The 20352-nt window shown below is 39.9% G+C and overlaps 1 protein-coding gene across 50 annotated transcripts in view; it reads right to left on the minus strand.

Moving 5' to 3' along the window:
* Positions 1-20352, minus strand: part of ANK2 (ankyrin 2) — a 351779-nt gene that overhangs the window by 145144 nt on the left and 186283 nt on the right. For 8 of the 50 annotated variants that reach the window (XM_035325550.1, XM_035325557.1, XM_035325548.1 and 5 more), the window contains exons 1-2: positions 16022-16206; positions 3062-3163 (exon numbers count right to left, since the gene is read on the minus strand). In XM_035325550.1, coding sequence (XP_035181441.1) covers positions 3062-3163; positions 16022-16156 — 237 coding nt within the window. In that variant the 5' untranslated portion in view covers positions 16157-16206. Of the gene's footprint in view, positions 1-3061; positions 3164-16021; positions 16219-20352 lie in introns of those variants that run through there. The other 42 variants (XM_035325572.1, XM_035325573.1, XM_035325569.1 and 39 more) reach the window with 15 other exon arrangements.

The following is a 20352-nucleotide window of genomic DNA, read 5'->3' on the forward strand; positions in this document are numbered from 1 at the left end:
GCAGGCCTGCTGCAGACACTTACTTGCATACTTATTTTAAGTCACAGCTACCGTGCTATTAAATTTGATAGTACTAGTCACTCATTGCAAACCTAGGTCCCTGGGCTATGAAGCAAAAGTAATTGGATTTATAGAATAGAGTTACAAAAGAACCAATCTAAAATGTTCTATCACGCTGCAGTCATATCAATGGTGGAACCTTAATAGTGTGTTTTTACAGTACTAGTAATTTCTCTGAAGTGAGAGGTAGCACTTTAAGCACAACATTCAAGTACCTTTTTATAGCCGTATCTAAAATAATTTATTTTATAGAGAACATTGAGCAGCAATAAAAACATATCTAAATACTGTTAAAAGCATATTTGAGTTTACAGTTTTCCAAAACTGTTTTTTGAAAAAAGAATAAAAATCATGGCTATTCTAACCATCCGAAGGTAATCAGGATTGCAATGCTAATTATCATTTGACTAGAGATTCTGCAACTGAGCTTCAAGATGTTAATCTGCTTGGACACAACTTAGCTGGTTAGCTAAAAATACTACCCACTGAATGAATGTTTACTTGCAGGCTGAGATCTCACAAAAATAGCAGGGGAAGCCTCAGACTTCCGCACCCCAGGTCACTGGGGATCAGGTGCTTCACGTGGGACAGCATGATTAAAGGCTAAGGAAAATCAATGGGCTGAGCATACTGCTTTCAATGTGATAAACTAGCAAGCATACAATATTTCTATAATGCCCAGGCTGTCTTGTGCTGTTTCTACCATGGGAGTGCACATTTTGAATCGGATTTTATCTTGCTCTTGGTGAAACAATTACCTCTACAGTTCCAGCAAATGTTCTTAGGGGAGAAGACTGGCACTGAGGAGTACTAAAACCTCCTGCTGCTTCCCTTGGACTTGAAAATGAAGACATGTTTTAGAACCCACTGAAAATATCTGAGGTCATGCACTAACTACGCAGTTGCAAAAAAATCCTTCGAAACTTTTATGAAGGCCGGGATAGAACTTCAGCATTAAATAGCCAACAGACAAAGGAAGTCCTCATTAGAGCTGAACAACAATGGAATTACCTTTCCTTTCTTCAGTAAAACATATACTTTCCATCATGTTTCTGTCTTTAGGTTATTAAGTGATGCTTAGTTGGTACTTTTCACCATAAAATAGAAAAAAAATGAAAATAAAATAATAATTTTTTAAAAAATTTAAGTTTGCGTACACGTAAATAATGAAGTTCTAAATTTGTTTACTAAAATATTAACTGAATGTTCTGAATAAAAACACATTAACAAAATTCACAGATATTGTGCAAATTTAATGATTTATTTTGCTAACATCTGCTCTCCTTGGTATGAATTATTCAATTCCTAGCCCATTTCCCAGCATTCATATTTATTTAATGAGCAATCCAAGCAATAACAAGCCCTGAAAAACAAAGTATAAAACTGAAAACATAAACTGCATCTATATTTTGGAGAAACATATCAACGTATTGCAAATAGTGCCAGAATAATTTATTTCTGAAAAAATCATAATTCTAAATTTGTTACAAATTTAAACCTACAATTTCTTTGTTAAGTTATTGTCATCATTATCGTATCAGTGAGAGCGTGTCCTGGAAGACAACTCTTGTTTTAGGTATGACAGAAACCCCAGACTCTAAAAATTCCCCCATGTTTAAACATAGTAATACAACAAATGTGAAAATCTTTACCAGAAACTTCTTTAGGTGACTGAAAAATGTTTTTGCAATTCAATTTAGAAATCTAGTCAAACACTAACACATTCATCTTTGCAAACTATTGCCTGAAAAGATACTGTTAGTCTCAATCGGCTCCACTTTTATTACTCCTTCAAGCACACCTCCCTTTAAAACTTTCAAGCAATGTCTTCACACATAAGCATTAGGATACCATTACATGATTTTCAACTTGGCTCTGCAAACAATGCCAGTCCACACTGTCTTTCAGACAAATGTTTGCAACAAATTTCTTTTAAATTATCCCCTGCAGCTATGCAGATGCTAGAAAAGAAGTATTCAAAAGAGCTTAAAACAAAACAAAACCATAAACCTGACAGCTGTCATGCTGCAGAATTTATTAATCACAGCGATCTGACAGATGAGCAGAGGATGGTAGCATACATGCTGCAATACCTACTGATTCCCAACCAATATTAGGGATTCAAGTTCTTTGGAGAAAATAATATCTTTCATTAAAATGGGGCAATGCCTGTTACCTGGGGACCCGTGTCTCATTACAATTAAAATGGATACACTAAACAAAAAGCAATATCTAACAGTGTAAAAAAAAAAAAATGTGAATGTCAGCAGCATCCCAATTCTCCAAACAAACAAAAGAATGAGACTACCAGTATAGGGATAAAAATTGTACGACGGGTGGGCCTCAGCTTTCCAAATCTGCTGTTCAGACAGTGTTTAATCTTACCCTGTCACAGCAATACAAAACCAAGGGGACCAGGAGCGAGGTAGATTTTGCAAGACGCAGATGCCTCAGAACATTTACACTGTACCTATCTATAAAGAAACCAGCCAAAAATATTGACAACCTTCAACTTGATATCCAGGTTTATTTTCATTGTACTTACCTGTATCTGAAGAATGCTACATACCTACTTCCTCAACTAGAACAAAATGTTTTTGCATAACTTGAGTATGAAATACTCAACGTAGAAATACAATACAGAGCTCACTGTTGCAGTTAGAAATGGAACTTCACAACATTAGGTCCATTCACGTCAGACTACCAAAACATACCTTAAATTTGGATTACAGGTACTCCACTAACGTATATATCCAAACCTGCAGGATACTAGTAAGAAAGAGGAGCCCAAAAAGGTTTACACAGAACTTTACAAAAGCAACACAATTCTATAGGCACTGACAGCTTTCTGTAGGAAAATCTCACTGAAGAACAAGCCTGAAAACATAGCTTGAGATAAATCAAAACATCTATATGAAATAATCTAGCCTGAAAAAACTAGGTGTGGCACTGGGGGTCCTGCACTTCACTCTTGTGAAATTGTGTCCTTCAAATATCTTACCTGATTACATGTATTAATGTCTATTCCACTTTTCAGGTATTCTACTACTTTGTCCAGATTGCCAGCTCTGGCAGCTCGGAGAAAGCTTGCATTGCTGTCAGACTGTAAAAACACAAGAAGAAAAACATCTCTAGTTAGCTCCTGCTTAAAAGAGACCACAGTTTCATCACAGTGAAAGGTTTCCACATTTTATGTTGCAGGTTAATAAATATTGTGAAGACTTTATATTGCATTTTTATTAACATACAGATACCTAAACAGGACAATGCTGGCACAAAAGAACTGCCAACCTGCCAGAGTGAGCAAAAAAGTGCAATAATTGCTGAAGTTCAAAACTGAGGAAGAAGCAATGACAAGACAGAAATCACAGTAAATCATATTAAACAATAAGAAAAAAAAAATGTATCAAACTTCCTAGGCCTAGTTTTCTGCATATGTGCACAAAACTCAGGAAAAGAATTAACCTGTTGTTATCAGTTAGGATACTTAACAAAACATACATACATACATACATACAAAACATTGGCTTTGGATTTGTACTTGGCATATTAGGTTTTATCACTGCAATGCATGTTCACCCCAAATGTACTGGCTTAGCACAGTGGCACGTATTGGAGAAAAAATATTCAAGAGCAAAAAAAATCCAGTGAATGGACTTTATCAGCTGTGACAAACTGGGACATGATAAATGGGTAAAAAAATATATAATTTTTGAAAAATCACAAAACTGAGCAGGACTGCAACTGTAGCTAACCATGGAACAAAGCGGATGAAGTACTCAAGCCTGAATATCTAAATCCAGGATAATGTGGCAAACATGCTTGCTCATAAACTGCCTGCACTCGTAAAGCCACACTCAAAGTCCCTTTAGCATTTATGGGTTGGAGGAAAAGAAAAAACACCCATGTTTTCATTTTTGAGCTAGGTTTTGGGAGGTACTGTTAAGCAAGGGAGCATGAAATGCTTCAGCCCTCTCACCTCTGTCTGCCACGGTGCCACAAAATCGCACTTGCTATCTGAACTCAGCACGCACGTCAGTGTTCACCCACGTGCAAACCCACATGCAGGTAAATTGGCTATTAATGCAACTGCTGATTCCAGGAGAACAAAAAGTTGTGCAACAGAGGTGATATTTGACCAGAATAAACATTTGGGAATGGGCACACAGTAATGGCTTTCATGCTTCAAATAACTACACAGTAGGAGTGGGTTTGAGACGGCGGACAAGGCTGCTCAGTGGGGACGTGGTTAGAGGTGCCTCATCTCACTTCACCTCCCTGCCAGAAGGAAGATCGCTCTTTTGCATCCTCAGAATACCCTGAAAGCCTCCCAGTACCAGCTTATTAATACTGATCGACAAAGCAATTTATTTCGGTCACCCGATCCATTCCAGTGCATGTATTTTGGTTGCCCTGCTTATCGCACTGCACAAACTCACTTCACAGCCACCGATTCCAACCTATTTTAATCTGCAACAGATGGATGTCATCAAAATGATTCTTTTTTACAACTGCGCTACATGCCAAGACAAAAATATTTCCTTTTAAATTCCTTTCAGCAAACTTCAGCACATTTTCCACATCTTTTACAGTTAAGAAAACAGACCATCCTTCTAAACACACAGCGGGGTGAAGAGAAAGGTAGCACAGGAATTCACATTGACAGAAACCTCTTGCAGCTTCAGGCTGGAGTCAATCAAGCATTTCGATGAGGCTTGACATAGGAGCGTACTTCAACAGGCTCTTGAAGGAGATCCCATTTAAGGCTGAAGAATAACTACTAGCACCACACCATCTCCTATGTTGTGTACGCGCACATATACATACACAAATACAAAACTGAAATTCAAATGTCTTTGAAAAACCAACGGTAAAAATGTTAACCACGATCAAATACTAGAGCACACGAGATAAATTCTGACACTCCCGAAATCAATGGGAAAAGCACCTTTGCCCTAAATAGGACACACATTTTACCTGTTGTCCCATTTTTAATCATACTTAACTACCACAAATTAACATGCCAAACCTGAAACCTATATGTTTCTATACTATTTTATACAAACCTATATGTTTTTATACTATTAAAGGTTGTTAAGGGAGAACGACACTACAAACATCTGCAACTTCTTTTTTTATTAGAGATGAATCCATCACAGCTTGTTTTTCTTTCCCAGAGTAACATGAAAGGCTAAAAACCTTAAGCTCCCAGTTACTGCTAGAAGCTCAGATGGCAGCTAGGACCATATTAATATATTTCATTTGTTTCTGCCTAAGAAGATGCAAACAGCACTTCCAAAGTGATTCTCATTTCCCTGATGCGTACTTCTGTCATCTCAAAACCACTGCAATGCACATCACTTATGGATCCATTGCGGACACCTGAATGTTGATCAAAATGCAGAATATACACTTCTTGTCTACGTGAAGAATGATTACGAATTAGTTATACAGGACTAATCCCCTGCGCAGGAACTGCTATAAGAAGCATCTCTTGCTGTGTATGTTCTCGTTGCGAAGTAACACTGCTTGACAGCGGAGAGAAGAGCGATAGGATTGCTAAACTCCCAGTGAAACACAAGATCTTGATGCTCCTTGTAGGTGCCTTGGAAAATACCAGACCACATGATCTTTTTTTTTCTTTTTAAATGTACTTTCTCAAGATAACACGTACTGGTATCATATTAGATGAACACAATTGTGACTGTCCTCTTTATAGTCCTGCCTATCCCATTTCAAAAGGTTCTCACAGGCTCTCATGAAAAGTATAAGCAAAGCAACTGACCACACACCCGACATGACTGATGCCTAAAACATCACCATGTGCTTACGCAGAGCCAAATACTTAGCAGTCAGGAGTACGAAGGCCAATGGAGACTATATCAAATGTCAAAGAGGGTCTCCTATTCTCTTTTTTATTTCTTGAACAAGCAAAGGTATTAGAAATCAATGGAAAATATCAAGCTATGGCACAGAGGAAGCAAGCAAGCTCATCATGCCTGGTATTTTTACAGCCTGTCTTGCATGACATTTCCACCGCGGTGTCTCAGATGACTAGCTATCATCGTCTAGGGTGTCGTATTATTCCATACAAAAATGATGTTCTTATTTAAATCAAACTCGAACACACAACTAAATGACACGAAGCAGCAGTTCAGCTGCTTCGCATACAAATTCATGCACAAGTATCAATGAGTGCTGACAGCTGAAGGAGCATCCAAAGGTTCAACACTGTGTTCTACAGCTTGGAAATCCTACAAGTTAGGAGTAACTCATATCTCCATTTTCCTTCCTGGTCTGGTCGTCAACTCTAATTTTTCAGTAGGTCATCGGCAGTTTCTCCTTTTCCCTGTGCTACCAAGGTCTTCAACAAGCATTTTTGTCAGGACTGCGCTCTCAGCAATTTACTCACTTTGGCACATCACAAATTCAAATCCATTTTGAGAAAATTGTCAGTAGTCAGCAGCAGCAGCAGATTTCTATAGTTTTACCATGCTAGGAACCCATGATTTGTGATCTGTGGGCTTTTCCAATTAATTCAGTAATCTCATGAAATATTTTGTTTCCGTAAATGCACATTTTTGCTTGAATTCATGATGCATTTCTGTGGCACAGAAGCAGGAATATTGGTCTTCATTAGCTTGTTAGCTGGTGAAGACAAACTGTCAACAAACTGTCTTTCAAAAATACTTCCTTTACAGAAAGAAAAGTAAACCATGGTGCCAGAATCCATAGCATCCTATGATATTTAACACGTCATCTCTCCCTGTGTACACACCTCTGAGATTTTTAGGAGTTATACACCTATATACAGGTCATACCCAGAAGCAAGCACTCTACTAATAAGGAAAAGAAAAGATTACAGAACAAAAGTATGTGGTAAGCAGCTACCAGCACGCCCATGAACATGAGAAGCTGGCCATCTGGGAAATTCAGGTATTAACACACTCATCTGCAAAGTCTCAGCTGGCATCTCGGCGCATCCCTTGGGGTTCAGGTCATTCGAGTTAGGGACCACTTTGTTTACATGGGGCCACTAAGACTGCAATTTAATCACTATGTTATTAACATGCTATTAAAACAAGGTACAGAGGGCTGAATAATACTTACCTGGTAGTTTATACTGTGGAACAAAGCCACAACCTGGCTGAAGTAGCAAGCTCTTTTTGAGACACATAAGCTGTACGGTAAAAAATGTGCTATTAACCGTAGCTAACAGGAACTTTTGAAGGGCAACTAGAGAAATTTCTTTTCACAGCAACCAGGATTGAATCTGGACTATTTATCTGCAGCTCTACAGATACTAAATACCACTCACAGACTAGGTCAATAGACATTGTTTAAAAGAAATAACAAAACCGGCCAAACAACAAAAAGCAATGTTCCAATACATCTGCAGTGAGAGAGTACTGCAAGTCTTTAATGACCATCTTTTAAGTTAACCTTAGAATCACAGACTCATTAGGGTTGGAAAAGACCTTCAAGATCATCTGGTCCAACTATCACGCTACTACCAATGTCACCCACTAAACCATGTCCCTAAGCACCACGTCCACCCTTTCCGTCTTTGTTAACTTTTGACTGAGGATAAATTAACTTCAGCCAGAAATGAGAATTTTCCAGAACACTACAAACAAATAAGCTATAATGCAGAAAGTCATCATAACCTTAGGTATTCTCAAAGGAGAAAGCAAAAGTGTTGTCTCTAAGTAGCTAGTTGTCAGACATTACATATAAAAATGTAAGAGAGAAAGGACAGAATGCACATTATCTGATTTTAAGAAGGCTGTGGATCCAACTTCTTTCATGCTAATTGCAATGCCAGAATATTGCCTGAATTTGAAACACGTCTCAGAGAGTCTGAGTAATTAAAACTTATATGGAAATCAGTGTTTTATATTCAAATAGCCAGAAACCTTCCCTTCTGGGTCCTCTGTCCTCACTCTGGTTGCCATTCCTGGCTCAGCATACCACATCCCTTACAGCACATACCATGCGCCTGCTTCTCAAATGCATTTTATAGATACGTGTAAAAATAAATCATGGTGCGTAGTGTTGAAGTCATATGCTGTATCAAACTCCTAGGTATTTCTCAACATATTCAGATTTCCTGGTAAGAAACAGTTTTGTGCTTAACGAGAAAAGATTGGGGCGTAGGAGCCTTCAGTTTTCTGTAACTGAAAACTGCTTCAGGATAGCATTATTCAAACCATCCAAATAGTCCTTGGAAATCACTTCTATAGTAAAATTATTCCAGAAAGTTGGCTTTTTTTTTTTCTGCAGATAAGGAGAATGAACCAATGCCTATCCATAATCACAAACATCTCCATGCGAGAACAGTCAAGCAACAAGAGCTATTGAACATTTATTAATTGAATGACAGGAAAAACAGAAGTCAAAACTGGTGCAAAGTAAACAAATAACAGTTTTACACCTGAATTTAGCATTTTTGATTTGTGTAGGTTTTGTATGTGTCAAAGCGCGCACCTGAAAATGAATAACCCTTTCAAGCTTACCTGTCAAGCATGCACTCTGTGACATTCCACATTGATTTTATGGAGAAAATTTAACCAGCCATAACTTTTGAAGTCTGGCCCTGCAAAAACTGGTTTTAACTTGCATGCATTATATAAATCAAGACATTCAAACCACTAGTAGTTATAAAAACGTCCACATTAAATTGAACCCTCTATTATTGTTGTACATAAAATCAGCTTTAAGATAGAATTAGTCAATGCATCAGTCTTCAGGTTTATCTGACTGTTGATGCCATTTACAAACTCCAGAACAGTGAGGAGGTGTTTGTTCAACAGCTGCTTCTATAATTAGTAAAATGTTGAAGGCTTGTTAACTTTTTTTCTTCATTAAAAAGCTCTTAATTGACTGGTGGCTCATCACGTTAATATATTCAGGTAACGCCTGGGGTTGAGAATTCAGCCCACAACAGACAGAAAGTTGTGTCACCTAAACTCAGATTTTTGTGGTTTCTTGATGTTATGCAGTACTTAAAAGATACAAGGAATTAAAAATGACAGCAATGTAAACACATTCCATCATTTTTTTATTATGAGCGTCAATTTCTGTTCGTACCCTTGAGGCAACCACTACATTTTTTCCCAATTGGCTTGGTTATTCTCTGATTTCAGCAACCATCTGCTCGAACCAGCCATGGTTTAATTGGGTGCAACTCCACAAAGCAACACAGATGAGGTGTTACCATGACCCACCTTATTTGTCACATACGTATCTTTTGCCAGTATGGTCGCTTTTTCCGTACTAGCATCCAAATCTAAAAAGATAGGTCTTGAGAAGCAATGTTTTTTTCTCAGGAAATGCTTTCTGTAAACCTTGCCAGCTACTCATATTTCATCTTTTGCACCCTGTTTTTTTTTTGTTTTGTTTTGTTTTTATATTGGGCTGAGAGTGCTGCTGATATCTGAAGGTCATCGCAGTAGAACAGTGGTGATTTTGTGAATTACAAGCCTAAGATGCAGCTATGACTGCAAGGCTACAAAGGCTTTTTCCTTCTTCTTTTCTTCTCTTTTCTTTTACTAAACCATCGCAACAGAGTTTCAGACTGCACCTCTGCTACTCATGCTAAAACGTGAGCTAAGGCTTGCACTTGCAATGGCATCTGTAAATCTTTTTGGTAATCGGTAAATGTTTTTAATGAGATAACTGTAGTGGAAACATACTTTCCCCAGCTTTTAACAAAGTAATGTTCATCATCTGAAAGAAAAGAAATACAATAGTGCTTTACTTTCAAGGCCGCTTCCTTTGCTAAGTATGTTTTCGTTCTGTTATTTTGCAGACAGACATGAAGGAAGATAGATTAAATGTCAGGTCTTAAAGAAATTACAGTATCTGAATTTCTGGATGAACAACGTGCCCTATTTCCTTATATCAATTTCAAAAAAAAAAACATAGCTTTTCCCATTCAAGTGTGTAAAAGTACTTTAGATCTAATTCATCTTGCTACGTACCTTTGCTTGTGGAGTTTGTTAATAAAGCACTGAACTAAAAAGCCCACAGATCTAAAAGGACAGTCTTAACTAAACAAATATGTCTCTTTCATAATCTAAAGCATCCTCTTGTCCAGAAAAAAGACACAACTGACCTTATAATAAAGTAACCTGGTAATTTTCTTTTTCAGAGAGAGAAAATGAATCATAGGAACAATGAAGTACAAACAGGAAGACAAGTCTTCAGAAACAAAAGGTCACTAGCAAGCCAAATATCCTCTGTCAAGATATTGCTAACAACATCAAAAAATTGATTATTTTAATCCCAGCGGTATAAATACATGTAATAAATACCACATTTACTTATCTGTCTAGGTTGGCGGTGATGGTTATAAATTGGGAAAATATTCTTTTAAGTACATATGCACATGAATAATTTCAGGCAGTTTGAATATTTAGACCAATTAATCCTGGAAAGCTATGAGGGAGATGGAGAAGTTGGCATGCCTCTCGCTGGCACTGAGCTGGCCCCGTGGCTGGAGCTGCCCTCCCCGTAGTGTTGCACGCAGCACGTACACGGGCCCACATTTTGCAAAAAAGAGTATTGCCATTTATAGCAAAAAGTGCTGCATAATAACAAGACGGTGAAATAGCTGTAAGTAAAGAAAAAGCTTTTGTGCTATACACTATGTACAACCTCGGATTAAAGCATTCGGTGATTTCAGATCAAAACAAGTTGCACATATTTAAACTAAAAAACCAATTGCCCAGTACAGGTGGCCGTGCTAGAGGTGATGGGGGTCAGAGGTGGCCCTTTCACTCCTGTGCTCCTCAAGGTGAATACTGTCTCATTAGACCTGCTACAGGACACGTAGGAGCCAAGACTGTACAGTGCCAAAGTAGGTGGGAAGATTAATGTCGTTGCATCTATTATACATACTGGTAAAAGCTTTCTTATGGCTGCAGCCAGACAAGAGACAAAGAGGCTGCAGCCAAAAGAAGATATAATGTGTAACGATATTCAAGACTTAGAGTGTCCTTGAGAAATGAATTTCACTGGTATCACCAGATGTGGGAAGAGCTGCTGCAAAGAAGAAGCTGAGAAAATAAACCTCAGTCAAGGAATGCATTACGATTATACATCCATTAGAAAATTACAATTGTGTTATAATGCCATTATTCCCATATTGATGGGAAAATTCCCGATTATTTTAAGGGATGACTTTCATTTTACGTTTGTCGTTATACTGAAACACCTTCAATTCCTTTGCAAACTCCTTTTCGAAATTCCAGCATTTGCAGAACACCTTTATTCCAGCCACTCTTTTCTTTCCACTGGAATGTACAAATGTTTAATCAGTTTGGGCTTGTTTAACCAGGGGAAGAATAAAGGACTACATTCAGCAAATCATGCTTCAGACTTAGCTTATTTTTTAACACATCTTTAGGTCCAATAGATCTCGAATTAAACATGTTCTTTGCTAAAGGATGGATACATGCTTAACTGTTTTCTTGAGTTTGGGCCAATATTAGAAACAGCAGCAGCAAAAGAGGAAGAGAAAACTAATGCAAAATCAACCCTTCCTTGAGCCAAGAAGCAAATATCTTCTATAAGCCCTTTATGACACTTAGCTGCCACAGACAGCTGTAGGAGTCCTCCCACTACGTTCATTAATTTGACATACTGGACCCACTGCCAGCTGACTTTTACTATGTCAATGAAGGATTTGTGAGAACTGAGTCAAAACTGCATAGTTTTGTATGAAAAAGAATAGAAGTCTTTGTTACCCAGCTGGAGTTTCCTTCAAATTACTGTATTTGAAATGATATGTTATTTTAATACATACTCATTTTAAAGTATAAAGCAACATCAATAATAGGGTCCTAATCTAGAACAGCACTTCAGTACTAGCTGAACTTCAGGCACGTGTTATCCCTGATGTCCCACTGCGCTTAGTCATGTCCTTAAAAACAAACATTTTGGTATAAATCCCAGCTTGGAAACAATGTGTGCAAGTCTAAGTTACACTGATCAGGAGGAATGTAAAAATAGAATCTTAAAAGCATCCGGAAAACACAGTCTGGATTAAAAAAAAAGAGAAAGAAGAAAGAAAAAAAGTGAAAAAAAAATACTTCGGTTTAATAAACTTGAATGAAAGTATCATTTAGTCATTTCCAGAACAAACAAGGGTTATGGTATGTTCACAAATGAACCACAGGATCATCTAATGTCTCCTGTATGACACTCCCACACACTCCCACTTACTGAAGTCTCTTAAAGACTGATATGGAAGCAAGATTTCTGCTAAATGAATGGAATAGTATTACAGGAAGCAATAATATTTAGGATCACCTGGACACCGTGTATTGAGATTTTGAGGTGTTTGGAACAACTTCAGAACTTGGCAGACATTTAAATGGTTTCTGTGGCAAGTTTCCATAACTAATGATGTCCCTAAATAGAGAAGTGAGAACACCTCTAGAAAGAATTAGGATGCCATTCCAAACATACCTAACAGAAATTTGTTTTTAACTTGGTTTAACAAAAATCTAGCCTGCAAATGAAGTTTATGACAGGCTGCTGACAAAGAATTCTGTCACTATCATTAATTTTTCATCCTTTTCTATCCCTTATCTCCAAAGGGACATTTTCTAAAAAAAGAAATGTACTAACACCATCAGTGCTAATGATTCAGACAGCTTTACTTACCTAAACACCATTAAGTGATTGGCCATTGATTCAAATTTACTGGTACCATAAACAGAAAAAATGATTTCATGTTCCTCTGAGATGGACTAAAATAGATGCAAACAAAATGGGTGTTACTGAAAGGCAACAGTTTCTAGCTCCATGCCGGTTCTGCCAGCAAGACTCATATTAAACACACCTTACTGTACAGAAAGGTAAAACAGACACTGAAGAAATAAATGAAGAATTGTCAGCTCTATCCCTCTATCCACTGGGGGGAAGGAGGTGGGGGAGGCAAGATTTCCTTTATGAGATGTTTTAAATAGCCCATTACCCAGCATGGACAGTTTCCTTTTGTCTCTCCACATTATTAGCTAATTCCCAATCAACTGGGAACTACTCCAGAAGCTTATGTAAAGCAGACAAAACCTTTCTCTTCCTTAACTGGGACATTTGCTGGGTGTACATTGGCTATGAGATTAATCAGTCATTGGTTCCCCTGAATTCCTACCACAGCAGTGCCTGTGAAACAAAACTCCTGTAATCCTGGGCCAAATTTCAAATAATCCAGGTCAGGGCAGCAGAGAAAAGAACCAGTTTCACCTGACTTCACCTGTGTGAAAGTTACATCCCTCATTCAAGCAGGTCATACAGGCTACCTATAATATCAAATTATATTTAATAATATTATTAATAATAGCATGGCACTTCCTAAAAGCAGTTCATTCCACATCTATGTTAAGAGTCTAAAAAATGTAGAAGGCATAGCTCTGTGGCTGCATTTCCCACTGCCTGGAAAGCCCCCATTTAGGAAATCTGCAACTCCTACTTCTGACCTGCTTAACAGTTTAAAACTTTCTGGCTTCCGTTTCACACGCTGTAGTTACAGCACAAGAGTCTGGACCATGAGTCCTACTCCACCACCTCCGTGGGCAACCCGTCCCAACACCTGACTGCTCTTTCTGAGAAGAAATGTCTCCTCATTTCCAGCCTGACCCTCCCCTGGCACAACTTGAGGCCATTCCCTCTGCTCCTGCCACTGGTTACCCGTGAGCAGAGGCCGACCCCCAGCTCCCCACCCCTTCCTTTCAGGCAGTTGCAGAGAGCAACGAGGTCTCCCCTGAGCCTCCTCTTCCCCAGACCAAACACCCCAGCTCCCTCAGCCGCTCCTCACAGGACTTGTGCTCCAGGCCCTTCCCCAGCTTCGGTGCCCTGCTCTGGACACACTACAGGGCCTCCATGTCCTTCTGGTAGTGAGGGGCCTGAAACTCAACACAGCACCCGAGGTGCGGCCTTGTTGGTTGTGGTGGTTTTTACATGTTGCTGTTACTTCATAGCTGAACTCAGTATCAGCATTTGACTCCTCACTTGAGTTATTTAGCACCATATAGTCAATTCAGGATAGTCAAGAAAACATGTTCCTGATTTCCCCAGCAAGATGGGTCTGAAGCAGCAGACTGTATTTGACCTTAGTGTAGAAAAGATTAGATTATGCACTGTAATTCTGCCATGTGAACTGGCTGAGTACCAGCTGAATTATTCTGAACCTCGTATTTGATACTAGAGTCTTCCTACTCAGCTTGAGGTGGCACTGCCCTTCAGAGGAGACCAGGACAGTGTGCACGGCCACAGCCCCACAAAAGCAGAGGAAGCCCTGAGCTAACAAAGCACTGTGCTAGATAGGACTTTCCTGCTTGGGAAAAGGCAGTGTACGATTTCTCCCTTCAGAAGACAGCTTGATTGGCATCTCTAATCTACAGACCTTTTTTAACCATTTTTTATAAGGAATCATAAAAAAATATACATACTGAGGTACTGTACAAGGCAATTCTCCTTTGCAATCCCCCAAAGCAGTGTAACTGAATCCAGAGCAATTCGGTCAGTCCTCACCAGAGCCAAACAAAGCCAGGCCCTTGTGATGAAATGTATTGAAGCCATTATCAAAGTGCCTGATCTCTGCCTGCTATGAAAAGCTCCGAAGGCTGAACTGAGAAGTATCCAAAAAAAAAAAATCACATGCTGCTGGATTTGGCTCGCTCCTGCCTCCTCAAAGAGGTGACCTTATCCAGAAGGACAGCCTGGTGACTGTAAATTCAAAGAGGGAGGGAGAACTGTTGCAGATTTCTTATCACAGGGAACCTCCATAACCTAACAGCTTCAGGCCACTCACCTTAAGGGAAATGCTACAATGCCCATCCAAACCAAGATAACGTAAAATCTACATATTCAGCAGTGGCTCGCATCACACCGGGAAGTTCTGAGCTCTCACTGCCCCTCCTCCTGACTGCATGATTCCCGCCATGACTGCTGGAGCTTCGTTGTTCATTCAACCCAAAACTGCTCAGACCACAAACGTGTATTCTGGGACAGAGCAGCACTTCTTTTGAGAGGTTTCCCCTTATCTCCTGAGCTGTACGCCTAACCTGAACTACAGTTCCTATAACGCACTACAGCAGTTCCAACAAGTCCTCCATATTGAATACCTGAGGACAATTTTATTTTAGATCAGTATGGGAGAAGGTAAAATTTGGCTGCACCAATATTAAAGGTTTTCTGATATTCTTGTTCTGCCAGAATTTTTGACACCACCCCCTTTTATTGCCAATTTTGATCAAAATAACCACTTTATAAATGAATTTCCCAAGCAGAGGGGAGAAAAAGATAAAAAAGGAGCACTTATTTTGCCACAGACATTATACAAATATTCATCTAAGTGATTTTCTTCTGGTTTGCAGAGCAAATGCTGACGTTACTGCTGTTATCACTTATGGCATGCCTAACCCAAGTCTTGCAAACTGTTGTCAACGTACCCCCTTCATGTGCCTGGCCCTGCTCACTGCAGCCCTCCTCTGCGTAAATACCTGTGGGGCTCTGTCTCTGCTGCAACCACAGCAAATAATATAACGTACTGGAGTGACAACAGATTTAAAAAAAAGAGACAGAGAGAGTTACTGAGTCCTGTTCTGAGAACAATCGATGTAGGATCGTTCAGAGCAGCAGTTTTACACTAGGATAGCTGATTACACCCATTCATTTGAAGGACCTGGTTCCCTAACGGCGGTCTCTCCATGTACCTTTTGGTGGTTGACAATGCTTTTAAGCTACTGCACAGCTTAGTGACAGCTGCTTGTTAATTACAGTCACAGTAACAAAATGAAGCTTAAACACAGACCCCTCTAGCAGATTACTGAATATTGTGAGCTCTCAAGCAAGACCCAGGCTGAGCAAAGAAACCCTTTTCAAATCTAACAGCCTCAACCGTGATCTTAATTTTCCCCTTTGATTTCTGCTGTCCTCAGCCAAGACTTACCAGGGCTTGGGGATCTTTACTTTCTTCGCTGTTGCATCCATAATAATCCGGGGTTTTATCCAAGTCCTGTAAGTTCCCCGGCGCTCTCACGCCCTTATCCGAGTGACAGGACTGGCAGAGGGGTGCATTGCCCATAGCAGTTCCCCGTCCCCTCCTACAAGCGGGGCTGCCCTCGCGCCGCAGAGGGTGCCCAGCGCTCCTGCGGGACAGCCGAGGGCGTGGGAGTACCGACGGCACGGAGAACCCGAAACCCCAGCAGCAACTGCAGGCAGCAGTCGGTGACCATTTCCAATTCAGGCGCTGCTGGCTATTTTTACACCTACCAGGCCAGCTATGCATGCAAATGGAGTTGGGCTGGGGTGGGGGGGACTGCCTTCCAGCATACAGCCCGCATGTAAAGTTGAAGTCCCACTGTGCGAAATGCCTCTCCATGTGAGGGTTATTGAGTTACCCAGTTGCATGCCTTTGAATGTTTTGATTTTTTCCTACCGCTCTCGGCCTCACTGTGTTTACATAAAGCACTAAATTTTGGAATGTTGCTAATGCCTTCCGAGTTTCTAACTCAAAAAGATGATTAATTCAAGTTGCATCTATTTGATACTCACAAAACAAGATGAAATGTCTGAGTACAGAGACTTCATGACCATTTTTTCCAGTGATTCATTCGGTATTTCATGTTCACGTGGATACTAACTGCACTGAGCTTGCTTTGAATTGATACAACCCCTGGGTTTGATTTCAGACGAGCTCAAATGTTTCCAAAAAGGACAATGCTTACTCTAGCTCTTGCCTGGATCATGTCTGATCTTGTTCTGATCATTTGTTGTTCTGTTTTAGGCCTTTTTTTAAGCTAGAATACCAATTAGAAGGGGAAAAGAGAGAGATAGAGAGAGAGAATAAGGACATTCCCTCTAGGTCTGAGTTAGTTATCATGATTGTACCCAGGAGGACAAAAATCATTTTGAGGATTGTGTTTTGGAATCCGCCCATTATCCCAGACGAGGCCCTCTGCAGAATTAATTTTTTAAAAAAATCTGAGAAATAATTAGCATTTTTAAGATGCTTCCTGAACAGCTGGAGGTAACAGAAGTAACGGAGACAGACTGCCTGTCTGTAGGTAACAGAGACCCATCGAGTAAGAGTATATTGCAATTACACATCCAACCCTTGAGTGGAGCTGGGCCTGTACTGGAAAAATTAAGCCCCACATTCCTTAGAAACAGCACAATCCTCAAAGGATTGTAATATCTAGCCACAACTTTTCTCTACAGAGTTTAAAACTATTGCAAGTATTGCAACGCACAGCAGTCAGGTGTCCCTGCCACCCCACCGATTTCCACCAGTTACCCTTCACAGCAGTGCTAGTTACTCCCCGGCCCCCTTTCAAGGCTTATTGATCTGTACAGTGTTCTCTTCTGTGTTAATTACCATGAGGTAGATTTAAAATGGCTCTGTAATTTCTCCTTGACTGATCCAGGACGGGAACATTAGCTCCTCTGAAAAGCCCTGGGCACTACGGCGTGTTACGAGTTTGGGCGCACACACTGGAGAGATGCATGCACAAAGTAGCTGAATCCATTGTCACTTTCGGTTATATGATTACATGTTTATGTAGAACCGAATAAAACCTGAGCTACAAAAAGTCCCCAGCAATGCCATTTTTGTCAGCAATTGGCAAATACAAGTGACAGAATGTTAAATCTACCATTCAAACAGTCTGAATTTCAAATGTAAAATGACTAAAGGACAAATGAAGGCCTCAGCTCGTGTTAAAATTATAATAATCAAATATAATATGTGCACACATTACTTCTTAGCTATGGGCAGTCCGGATGAGAATTTGCTGCTCTGGGAATGCCAGCGGCCCCAAGCATCACAACTGCATTGCAGTTCCCACGATGCTGAAACCACTGACTGCTTCTAATCGACACCAAAGATGTTCAGGGAATTTTCATGTGAGGCTGGCTGACCCACAATTACCATACACATGTTCTTCCTTGTTTTCTTCAATTCTTCCACATGCTTACCTTGTGACAGTAAGGTATAAATACTGTCCTAACCTCTTCATGTGGCTATAAAAATAAAAGGATGCTCCAAAAGCTTGACTCGACCAAAGTTCATAAAACTACGGTTCCAACATAAACCAGAACTAAAAATCCTTGGATAGAGCAGTCAATTTAATGTGAAATGAACTTACCAGAGAACAGAGAAGAGGGTGAAACAAAGCATCAGCTGAAGGGAAAAGGGTGGCAAAAACAGAGTAGCTCGCATTCCTTTGAAATAATGCATGCAGAAAGCCCCAGTCTGCGTGGACATCTGATGGAGAGCAGTGGATAAGCTTTCTGCCAGAGACTTCTAACAATATTACTGTTGTTTGTTGAAACAGTTCGAAGTCATTAGGGCAAATTACTCAGAAAGCAAACATCTTCATGTTTTGCCAAACTCAGGACAAAATATTCAAAGTATATGTCTTATGATGTAGGACTCCTAGCCTTTGCGGAGGAACATGCTGCAAGATCTTCGCAAGCTCTTGTGCTCTTTTTTGCTGTTGTTTGGGCTGCAAGTCTATCATATCAGGCGGCAGCAGCGAAGCAACCAAAACACAAAGGCACGCTTTTCAAGCATGAAACTCACACCAAAGCTTCTTAGTCCTCCCCTCTGTACAGAAATGCCTGAGCCTGCGCTGTGTTACGCTGCCAGAACTGCTCTGAAGCCAATGGCACTGCATGTCTTCACAGGGAACTGAACTTTTTTAAGAACCTCTTGTAGGTTACTCACTGAATCCACTATAACCCAGATAATATAATCCATGCTATAATACACCCTCTGCTCCTCAGCATCGCATCAAACCTCTTTGCAACAAGAGCTCCAGAAGCTAAATGCCAACCCTTAACTAAAAAACCTTCAGAAATGCTTTAAAGTGCCTGGTAAGAAATGGCACAGCATCCTGTATACCACACTTAAGTGTTCATGCCAGGATAGCAAGCAGCTGACTGGGATGCAATCCCTCTTGTCCTCCAGCACGCTGACGCTATAGGAGAAATGTGGTAACAAGTCAATAGTCCAGGAAACAGCCTTTTTGCTTCAGTTTATGCATTGAAATTGTAAAACTTGTAAAAAAAATTGTGGAAAAAAAATTATGCTGTGATTCACTTCCAGTTTGTGCGTTTGCCACAGTACTTGTGGGGAGCGTGAGGTGGTTCTTTCATTTCATCATGTTTTCCCCAAATAATGCCTTGCAGAGTGGCAGCGTTAATGTGTCAATATTCACATTTTTCATTTTAAGAGGAATATTCTGAAAATTCTCCTGTCAGAAACCCCGTTCTTCCCCCTCCCTTGCCTCCTTAATTCAGATCATAGTTGTCCACTCCTCCAACTTGTTCTTGTTCAATAGACTACATCATTGCCAACTGATAAAGTACTACCACAAAGACCGGAAAACATTGGGACAATGCAAAAAATACAGAATTTAACATGACTGGGCAAATAGGTATGACACGAACTCAATTACACATTGGCATATTCAAGCTAGGGAAGAGCAGCTCTCAGTTTGCCTGGAGCTACCAGACAGCCATAAGGCTAATTCTTGTCTTGGCATCATCCTTATGTGGCATGGGGGCTCGTTGCAACACTTTCATTAGCTATTGTTCAGCAAAGCATCCAACCTCCTTTGGGAATTTTCTCCCTGCAACATTTGCATTTGTGTACCACTCAAATAATACAAAAGAGTGACCGGACTTCACCAAGACAATGCAGCTCAGCGAGTTCAAAATCCTCGGTAAAGACCATTAGTAATGTAACGGCCAGCTGCTAAAAATATAGAAACATATGGAGAGTCCTATCAGCTGCCTTCTCTATTTCAAATAATGCTATAGGCTTTGGGAAACGTTCTCGTTTCGGCACTTGAACTCCCTCTAAGCCTGCAGCAGTTACATTTATCATCTTTTCAGCCACACAAAGCCAGTGCACAAAACCACACACAAAGCCTGCAGCAGACTTCTCAAAGTTTCATCCTGTGAGATCTTTTGCATCAAGTGCAGCAAAATATACCTTCCAGTCTCACATAAACAGCCATTACGTAAATTTTCAAGAGTTGTAATTTGCTGTATTTTGTACTACTTACACAGCTTTCCTAGCCAAGACACCTGAAAGAGATGCAGGTGAAGATAATATTACAGAAGGGCAGTCTAACACATCATATAATGCCTGTTCTGAACAGCATCAGATATTTCATAGGTATTTTTCTCAGATCTGTACCTAGCTTAGTTTAAGTGTTAACATCAGACAACTTCTGACAGAAGAATCACTACCTCAAATGCCAGCAAACACCA

This window comes from Oxyura jamaicensis, chromosome 4 (genome assembly GCF_011077185.1).
Source record: "Oxyura jamaicensis isolate SHBP4307 breed ruddy duck chromosome 4, BPBGC_Ojam_1.0, whole genome shotgun sequence".
In the NCBI taxonomy this organism is placed as follows: Eukaryota; Metazoa; Chordata; class Aves; order Anseriformes; family Anatidae; genus Oxyura; species Oxyura jamaicensis.